Here is a 10,463-nt window from a genome sequence, read left to right on the forward strand (position 1 = left end):
CATTCAGCTTTGAGGTTTAATAACATTTTGAATTGACTGAGAGCATTGTGTTTCTTCAACAATAAAATTAATCCAGAGGAATACAATTTGCCTAATAATTGTGCACGCAGTGTAGTAATAAGTACAGTAATCTAATTACACTGTACCATGTAATTAGTAGTTAGTAATTAATTACTTTTTTTTTTTTAGAGTAACTTACCCAACACTGACTGTCAAGAGATATAAACGTGTACTAGTGAGATCTGCTAATCATAACATGCAGCACCTCTCACAGTTCATGTGTTTATGAGCATAACAGCAAGTCGCATGAATTACGTCACTGCAAAGGCTGGGCAGATACCGCTGGCTTGCTTCCTGGTTACTGCAGCTTTGAATCCTGTATTCATTTGGAATGAAAGCACTTTCCAGGAACTTGGTTGCATCGGTGCCTAGGGCCTATAGCGATCAGTCTTATTGGGCTTCATACGCCATTGGCACAAGTGGAACCTGGTATGTAAATACATTTAATTAAGATTTGATTCAATTCTGAAGCTGTAGTTGCGATAGATCACACAGAGTGACAGTGAGATTGACAGGTGTATACGCGATAAATAGCTTGTCCAGTTCTTAATGTACATGCTTTTTGTACTTTCTCGTGTAGCAGCCCACTCCTTGTCTTTTTCCCCGACAGCTTCGTGTATTTAAAAGTGATAAAGTGACAGGAACGCTCCGTTGTAGATTTCTTATAAGAATCACCGACTTGTGCAATTACCATTTATTGCTTAAATTAATAGTTTCTTGACACCTGTTTCAGCAGGAAAAACAGCATTAGCCGCGTTCCCGGTCTCTCTGCATCCAGATCTGCCTACATGCCTTCTGCCGTGCACATCAAGGCTCGTTGCCCAGTATATCCCGGCTCAGACACAAGCCGCTTTCCAGTCCCTGATGACAAAGTGGACTGGGAAGCAGACTGGCCCCAGTACAGCCCTGTTAACTATACCGCCCACATTGTGCAACAGAAGCCTGTTTGGGCTGACCCAGATATTGGGTGAGTAAAAAATAAAATAGGATAAAACAGTGGTTCTCAACCAGGGGGCCAAAACCCACTAGGGGGCCTCAAGATGTCTTGGAATTATTTAAAATAAGTTATAATTAAATATTATAAATTCATAGGTTAAATTGGTTAAAATCATGATGTAGGCCTACAACATATAAACATGTAATCTAGGGCTGTCGATTTAATGTGTTAATAGTGCAATTAATTATGAAAAATAAAGCGTTGAAAAAAAAATGTATGCAATTAATTATGTCCTGGACCATAATATGGAATATTTACATTTATGCATTTGGCAGACACTTTTATCCAAAGCGACTTACAGTGTCCTTATTACAAGGACAATCCCCCTGGAGCAACCTGGAGTTAAGTGCCTTGCTCAAGAACACAATGGAGGTGGCTGTGGGGATAGAACCAGCAACCTTCTGCTTACCAGCTCAGTGCTTTAGTCCACTACGCCACCACCACATGGAATATTTCTTCCATTTAAGCAACTCAAACATGGAGTACCACCTGTTTTCTTCACGGGGCTATATTAAATTATTGCTATTTGAGGGGCTTTTTCAGCAAATATTTTTGTATGCGATTAATTGCAATTAATTACATTTATTAATCGGTATACCATGTATTTCATTCGATTAACAATTTTAATTGATTGACAGCCCTAATATAAACATAGAAACAACATATAAGGAACTGACAGTTCCTGAAACGTCTGGAATCATGAAATTAATTGTAATAAGTATTTTAATCTGTTGACACTTCTAGATTCTGTGGCTTCAAAAATTGTCTTGGACAGTGGAGGGCCTTTGAGTGAAAAAGGTTGAGAACCACTGAGATAAAACAAGTAAAAACACACCAAGTATAATGTAATTGATGTAAAGTATTACATTGGATTGCACTTTTTCTTACTAATTTAAGAATGCACTAGATGTACACAACAAGTAACAGAAATAAACAATAATAGTTGATCTTATGATAATATTCTAAAATAAAATTGTTTAATTGATTAAACTATTTACACTTCCTTAAGGGCATTTTCCCCACAGTTCAATTCTTTGGATGGATCTGTCGACAGGAGGAGCCATGAGGGCCCATATCTTATACAGAGTGGCAGTCCACTGTGAGTGAAACAATAAAAGTTTGTTATCCCAGTTATTGGAGTATTTATAATATTTAGAACCTAAGGAATCGTTCCTGCTAATTAGTGTCTTTATTCATTATAAATCACTCTCAGAAATCCACACGGAAGAACTGGACTGAAAGGCCGAGGACTATTGGGCAGATGGGGCCCTAACCACGCTGCCGACCCCATAGTTACCAGGTACTAAATTGTTTATCATAAAGCATACTAGTAAAGCTGGCTGGCTCCACTTTCACACTTATTTCACCTACCCGCCATTTTGTAATCCTTTATCTGCAAACTCTCCCATGTGAATGAACTTAATTCCATGCATTGTTTTCTGCATTTTAAAGGTCTCATATGCAGTCATGCATGCCAGGTATTCGTTGTGCAGTGTATCAAGATTTAGATACTTCAAGCACTCCCACTGTCAGCTCTCTTCAAAAACCCATTACGTTGCAGTGGTTCTCAACCCTGTTCCTGGAGGCGCAGCCCCCCTAACACTCTACATTTTGTATATCTCCCTTTTCTGAAACACCCAATTCAGGTCTTGGAGTCTCCACTAACAAACTGATGAGTTAAATCAGATGTGTTTGATTAGGGAGCTATCCAAAATGTGTAGTGTTGGGGGGACTCCAAGAACAGGGTTGAGAACCACTGCGTTAAAGGGATAGTTCACTCAAAAATGAAAATTCTCTCATGATTTACTCACTCTCATGCCATCCCAGATGTGTATGACTTTCTTCCTTCTGCTGAACACAAACAAAGATTTTTAGAAAACTATATCAGCTCTGATGGTCCGTTCATTGCAAGTGAATGGTGACCAGAACTTTAAAGCTCCAAAAAGCATATAAAGGCAGCGTATGATATAGGATTGATAGGTGTGGGTGAGAAACAGATTAATATTTAATTCTTTTTTTTACTTTAAATGTCCACTTTTACTCTTCTAAGAGTTCTTCTTTTGTTTATGATGATTCGCATTCTTCATGCAGATCGCCACCTAATGGGTGGGGAGGAGAATTTATAGTAAAAAAAAAAAAAAAAAACGTAATAGTGATCTGTTTCTCACCCACACCTATCATATCGTTTCTGAAGACATGGATTATTGGATAACTGGAGTCGTATGGTTTACTTTTATGCTGCCTTTATTTGCTTTTTGGAGTTTCAACATTCTGGCCACTATTCACTTGCATTGTATGAAACTCCAGAGCTGAGATATTCTCTTAAAAATCTTTTGTTTGTGTTCAGCAGAAGAAAGAAAGTCACATTTGTGGGTGAACTATTCAATTAACATCTTTCCTGTGGCCTCCTACAGGTGGAAGAGAGACTCTGCTGGACAGCCTGTCCACCACACTAACTCTCAACTACCCGTGCTTCAGTTTGTGTCCATCAAGAGGATTGACTGTGGAGAATGGGCCATCCCAGGGGTGAGTATACTGTTATGTAAAAAGCTAATCGGAGTAAATACACTAAAACTTTTGAGTTAAGACTGTAATTGTGCCTCTTAGGCAATGATCTGTCCTGTGAAAGACGCGCTTAGCTCAATTATGCTCAGATTCAAAGAACACAGTTTGTGACAATTTTAGATTACACATTTGGCTGGACAATCTTTTCTGTTTCAGTGTTGCCGTAGTTACAGCATTTCAGTTTTAGGGCAGTATAAACTAGGGGTGGGGTAAAAAATCGTTTCAGCGATGCATCGCAATTCATACTCAAACCATTCTGAATCGATTCTCAAAAGAATCAGAATCGATTCTGAATTCAGTTTAAATCATGGCAGAGCAGTGGCGCATGCCAAAGACAGATGTAGAAACAAAGATGTGAGTTAAGTGCATACACTAAAGTCAAGTGCACAAACACGAGTGTTTGCAGACCAGCTGTATCAAACACATGACCATTTGTGCCCGAATGAAACTACGATCCCGAAATTCTTTCACAAACCCACGCACATAGCATTCGTGATAACAAGCCAACAAACAACATGAAAGACGAGCTCGTACCCATTATTGCACTGATGAAAACACAGAAGAAAATAATGACGAGGCAGCAGTTCGGGAGATGTTGGTGATGTTTTCATTTAATTCTTTTTTTTTTCGATGCCTTTCTTTACACTTTACACTTTTGCTTTATTGCCGGTCATTGCCGGTCACTCGCTTGTCAGGACAGTGCACACACCTGATGATAAAGGTTTGAAATCCATCGTAGCTTTTGCGACAAGGTCGTGCGATCTTCTACTCGCAGAGCAAACAGATTGGGGGGGGGCTGTTTGGGTGCCTCGTGCCGCCCCCCGCAAGATGCCACCCTGGGCAACTGCCCATGTCGCCCATACCTAAATTCGCCACTGATGAGACGCTTGATAAATTTCTGAAGCAACAACTGCGCTATTTAAACCGCTTTACTCTCACCCTATGCAGTTGAGGAGAGGAGAAGCTGACAGCTGCACTCTCATAGAAGCAGATATATCTCTCATCCTGGATCAGCAACGTCCAGTTGTGGTTAAAAAATTAAAATGAATGGCATGGCATAGATTAATTTGAAATAATAATGAAATAGTATTAAATGATTTACAATGCTTAAACAAAAATGTAAAAAATAATAAATAATCAGTTGAAGTAATAGTATTCAGTGTATTTTGATGGAGAACCAATCATTTTTTGATTGAGATTTTTTATAAGGTTCTAAAGAAAGAAACTGAAAAACTGAGATACTCATTTAAACTATAGAACCATTTATTTAATCTTGTGGATGTTCCATGTTTTGTTCACAGCTCATACTGAATGTAAAAGGCCAGTTTATGTAATGTGACTCGTTCTGATTTTTTAAAACAGCTGTTAAATAAAAAGCTGAAAGGTGAAAAAATAGAAATTAAAAAATTAATTTTGAAGAAACTGAAAAAGAAAGAAATTGAAGGACAAGAATCGAGAATCGTTTTATAATCGAATCGTTACCCTTTGAATCGAAATAGAATCGAATCATGAGGCCAGTAAAGATTCACACCTCTAGTATAAACTGGAGTGCCAGACATGTTAATGAATTTATGGCAGTTTTCTGTTCAGCAGCAGTGTTTCCCTTCTAGTTCGCAACTGAATCTACAGCACCATGGCAAAAAAAATAATAATTTTTTTGTCCGAGTTGTGAGCTTGCAGTCTGAATTGAATGTGATGAGATAAAAAAAATTAAAAAAAAGTGTACTACTGAATAATGCCAAAACAACACAAAAGAATGCCAAGACAACTTTCTATTTGATTGTGTTTACTGGCTGCACTCTAAAACATACAAAGCGTGACTAGTGTTGTCCAAGTCACAGACAAATAACTCTTATGAGATTACTCATACTCTTTAAAGGTCTTGTTAAAAATCCCACTAATTGTTTCAATTAATATGCTTACTTATATGCCTAGTGTATTGGTTATCATCTTTGTTATTCTATGTTCAGGGTATGGTGGACCCTGGAGAGCGCATTTCTCAAACATTGCAGCGGGAGTTCTCAGAAGAGGCAATGAACTCTCTGCAATCATCTCTAAGTGACAGGAAAGAGATCCAAAAGCGGATCACTGAGCTTTTCAACTCATCAGGTCTTCGGGTGAGACTGTGCTGTGTTATTGAATGTTTAAGTGAGAAAGTAGTTTAAGTGCTATAAAAAACATAATTTTATTTCCATAGGTGTATAAAGGTTATGTTGATGATCCAAGAAACACAGATAATGCTTGGATGGAGACAGTTGCAGTGAACTTCCATGATGAATCAGGTAATTGTCAAAAACAGTATATTTCCAAAAACAAATAATAAAGCATACTCTTCTACCCCAGATATATAATTAAATCATTTTCATCTAGGCAATAGTGTTAGTGAGCTTCCATTGCAAGCAGGCGATGATGCAGGTCAAGTGAGTTGGATTGATGTTGACTCCTCCCTGGCCCTTTATGCAAGTCACTCGCATTTCTTGGAGACAGTTGCCAAGGAAAGAAATGCCCACTGGTAGCAGGAAAAGTTTTCAAAAGTGCCTTTCTGTCCTCGGTCATGTCATAAATGAAGGGAAATCTTGTTTGACAGAAGCATAATGTGAAGAATTGAAACCCAATATGAAGTGAAACCCATTCGGCACAACACTGGTAAAACATGCATTCCAAAAGAACAATTGTAACCTCATTTATTTGTGAACTTTCTTAAAATCTAATAAAAAGCATGATGACTGAAAATAAAGGTACACTTTCACACAGTTATTAATAATAGAGAATTATTACTATTACTCAACTGAACTAAACACTACTACCTGAGTAAGAATATTGCCAAAAAATGCATGACTTTTCTCTGTAATAACCAAAGGAAAATAAACCCTCTTCAACACTTATCTGTGTGTTGTTTTGCCTTTTGCCAGTTATGCCATGTTTTAATATTTTAGGGACAATTACTTAAAAGTGGTTGAAACACTTTTCATCATATACTCATATTAGCAACTAGAGCAAGGTATATGAAACATAGTAGTAATATATTTTGTAAACTACTTAAGAATTATCTGTAAAACAGAAAGACTTAGATGCTCATGTCTTGGACTGTAAAAGTGTTGGGCAAGACATGAGCACAGCCAATGCCCTGGCCAAAAATGGTTGTCCTCTAGGCTCTAATACTGGTGTAGTTATCACAGAAGTGTCCTCTTCTTGTGAGCGGTTGACTACAGTGTTTTCTTGACTTAATGAAGGAACAGATGAACTACAAGCCTCAAATCCTAAGGAAATTATATGACATTTGTTGTTCAGAAGCTTATTTACAGAAGGCCTATATAAAAAACACTGCAGATATGTTACTATCCAACACTTATCATGTAAGAACGTAGATAAACTGTCTGTACTGGGTATCTCTTGGCTATCACATTTTAGAGGCTCTACAGCAATCACTATTGTTAATCAGTCAATACAGTAATCATAAAAGGGTCTACATTTAGAACTACTGTTGAAAAATAATCATATTGCAAACCTTTAACTTGAATTTTGGGATCTGTGTGGTCTTGGGCATCTTAGGGAGGAATTTCAGTATCCTGCTCTCCTTTTTGGTCTTGTCTTGAGGTTTATCAGTCTGAACACCAGGAACAATATGAAAGCATTGAATGCCTTCAATGTTCTACAAAACATGTTTGATGTGTGTTTTCTCTTAAACAGTTAATATAGGAGTATATAACTAAAGGATAATAATTGTGTTGCTTCTAACCTCAGAGTTTGGTGGCTCTGATTACTTGCTGGCATTCACTTCTCTGTAAATGGGGTTTTCAGCATGTCACATGTGGCATGCCTACTGTTAGAATTTGGAGCTGACAAGACACATAAATACAAACATACAGTATATTAACCAGTCAGTAGCATTCTCTAGATATTTGTTTAATGTGCTTTATATTGTAAGCAATTATTCCTTCTGAATAATTATGCTTATCTTACCTTTAAAACCTATTTGTGTGCCACATGTAACAGACAGTGCATCCAAAACACTGTTGGTCAAAATCTCAGTGAATTGCTGCAAAGTTTTGCTGGAAAACTCTGCAGCCTCGGACTTGTCAGTAAGTAAGTTATGATTTTGTTCTTGAGATACAGTATCTGAACTGAAGATGTGGGTGATACCCCCAGGCAATTCTGTAACAGAGTCCTCACTAAATGTTTAGCAAAGGTACCAACAAATACATCCTTAGCACACACTGCAGGATTTTCAACCTTGCCAACATTTGTAATGAGAGTTTGTTCCCAATAACTTCTGTAGGCAGGAGACTTCAGCATCTGTTCAGAAAAACTTGTTTCCTTTAAATATGTTGTGTTTTGTGGATGAGATTGGCAGAATACAAACAGAGGCTCTCACTGGAAAGGAGCTGTTCAAAGTAACACCCAGGTGAATGCCTTTCTAGCATGGAAGGTAACATCTGATTTTCTCTTCCATAAATCTCATCCGCCTTTTTCACTAATGATTCTCTAGATGTAGAAAACTGTGTCATCAGTATGTGTGGTAGTGGGGGCGTGGTCAGGAGATCAGGAGATGAGAACGGTAAAGAACATCACCTGGCAATGATTGTCTCTAACAGCTGTTTGTCATTGCAGTGAGAGTTGGAGACGGATTTAAGAGCGAGCCAGATGCCAGTGAGGGAAAGCTACCACACACACCCAGAGACTGTGTTGAGCTGTGTGTGCTGAAAAGTGTGATTATTTAGTGAAGTGTTGAAAAGCAAATTTTGTATTATAAAATAAATACCATTTGAGTTTAATTCGCTGGCTCCCGCTTCCTCCTTGCACCCCATCATATCGTTTGTGACACTGGTGCCAAAACCCGGGAATTAAGGGAGGAAGAATGCCGCCATGGATGCCTCACCTCTCAAGACCCTCGCCAGCATCCACCAGACACAACATCAGGCCCTCCTCAAGCTGCGCACCAAACAGGAGCAGCAGTTGATTGTGCTCCTCCAGGCCCAAGCGGAGGATTGGCAGGTGCCCCGGAGCTTGTTGCACCAGGAGGGTGCTGCCGCCACGACCCCAGACCCTGCGACTGCCCCACCCCATGTTCCGCTGGTTAAGATGGGCCCCCAAGATGATCCAGAGGCCTTCCTGGAGCTCTTTGAGTGGATGGCGGACGGTGGGGGCCTGCAGATGGCCGAGCACCCAGTGGGCGGTCCAGTTAATACCACTGTTGTCCGGGGAAGCCCAACTCGCGGCGCAGCAGTTACAAACGGAGAACCTCCTGGTGTACGCCGACTTAAGGAAAGCCATCCAGCAATGGGTCAGCCGGACACCCGAACAACAGCGCCAACATTTCCACTTGCTTACCACTGGTGAGCAGGGCCACCCGTTTGCCTTCGTCTAGCTGCTCTGGGATGCCTGCCGAGGTGGTTGCTGGCTGAGCAATGCGTTGTCGGAGCTGTGATCAACCTGGTGGTACTGGTGCAGTTTATCGCTCGACTTCCGAGAGGGACAGTGGAGTGGGTCCAGTGCCACCACCTGGCATCACTCCAAACGGCCATCCAGCTGGCAGAGGACCACATGGTGGTGTATTCAGGAGCCGGCGAGCCCCGAGATCCTTCTCTCTCTCTTGTCTCCCCTCCTTCCCCTTCTTTCCATCCTGTTCCTCCTCCCCGGAAATGGGGAGTGCCCCCTCCCAAACTGGCTCCTCGGCTCCGGGGACTGCACTGCCCACCGGTTTCCCCTACCCCTCTCCGCTTTCACTCCCAAGTTTGTGGACCTGCTGCCACAGACGCGGGCATAGAGCCTGGGCCGGACTGTTGGAACTGCAGGAAGCCCGGGCATTTCCGGAACCAATGCCCGGTGTTGGAGGTGGGGACATTGGTTCAGGTCCCCAATGCACCGCAGGCCGCCCCTGATTGGACTGGGATGTACCGCATACCCGTGAATATTAAGGAGGGTACATACCAGGTGGATTCGGGTTGCAGCCAAGCCTCCATCCATCAATGCTTGGTTCAAGACAAGGCTTTGGGTGCTAGTCACAAGGTGAAGGTAAGGTGTGTGCATGGGGATATCCACGATTATCCTGTAGTGACTGTGACGATTCAATTTCAGGGACAAAAGCATAGTGTAGAGGCTGCGGTTAGTTCCCGCCTCACCCATCTGCTAATTTTGGGCACGAATTGGCCAGCGTTTTCCATTTTATTAAGGAAAATTTGTGCGGATGTGTCCTGTAACAGAACGTCTCGGTGTGGGATTTGTGATGCGCTGGCTGGGGAGGCGGAGCCGGGGCCATCTACGTCAGCTCCGCATCAGGATGACGTAAGGGAGGGAGAAGTCTCGGCTTACCCAGCACTTAGAGGATTTCCCTCTGGAGCAGAAGCAAGACGAGACTCTTAGGCACGCCTTCGACCAAGTGAGAGTGATTGATGGTCAATGACTTCAGCCAGACATTGCACTTGCATATCCGTACTTTTCTATTATAAATGACAGGTTGTATTGAGTGACGCAGGATGCTCAGACAAAAGAAGATACAACCTAGTTGTTGATACCGAAGAGCCGTCTGGAAATGTTATTCCAGACAGCTCATTATAATCTGATGGCGGGTCACTTAGGGCAGGGAAAGACACTGAACTGTCTAATGGCCCATTTCTATTGGCTGGGCATTCACGGGGATGTTCGCAGATGGTGTGCGGCATGCCGTAAATGTCAGCTGGTGAATCCGCCGGCCACCCTAAGAGCGCCTTTTGCAAATTTTGGGTTATAAAATAAATACAATTTGTTGAATTCGCCGTCTCCCACTTCCTCCTTGCACCCCATCACTAACTTTGTTACAGTATGCTCTTCTTTATCTGCTGCAAGGATGTTTTGCTGTTTT

General features: G+C 41.2%; 1 protein-coding gene across 2 annotated transcripts; it reads left to right on the top strand.

Annotated features, from left to right (window-relative positions):
• Window positions 1-259: 259 nt before the first annotated feature.
• Window positions 260-6,507, top strand: LOC127451946 (ADP-ribose pyrophosphatase, mitochondrial-like). Of its 2 annotated transcripts, none has more exons than XM_051717032.1 (8): window positions 260-489; window positions 797-1,027; window positions 2,067-2,156; window positions 2,271-2,357; window positions 3,472-3,583; window positions 5,593-5,739; window positions 5,820-5,904; window positions 5,993-6,507. In XM_051717032.1, the coding sequence occupies exons 1-8, from the start codon at window positions 392-394 to the stop codon at window positions 6,136-6,138; spliced, it is 996 nt and encodes a 331-aa protein (XP_051572992.1). In that variant the 5' UTR covers window positions 260-391; the 3' UTR covers window positions 6,139-6,507. The 2 variants fall into 2 exon arrangements, with proteins under 2 accessions (XP_051572992.1, XP_051572991.1); XM_051717031.1 differs by having other exon boundaries at window positions 264-489; window positions 794-1,027.
• The last annotated feature ends 3,956 nt before the right edge of the window (window positions 6,508-10,463 follow it).

This window comes from Myxocyprinus asiaticus, chromosome 14 (assembly GCF_019703515.2).
Source record: "Myxocyprinus asiaticus isolate MX2 ecotype Aquarium Trade chromosome 14, UBuf_Myxa_2, whole genome shotgun sequence".
NCBI classification, from domain to species: Eukaryota; Metazoa; Chordata; class Actinopteri; order Cypriniformes; family Catostomidae; genus Myxocyprinus; species Myxocyprinus asiaticus.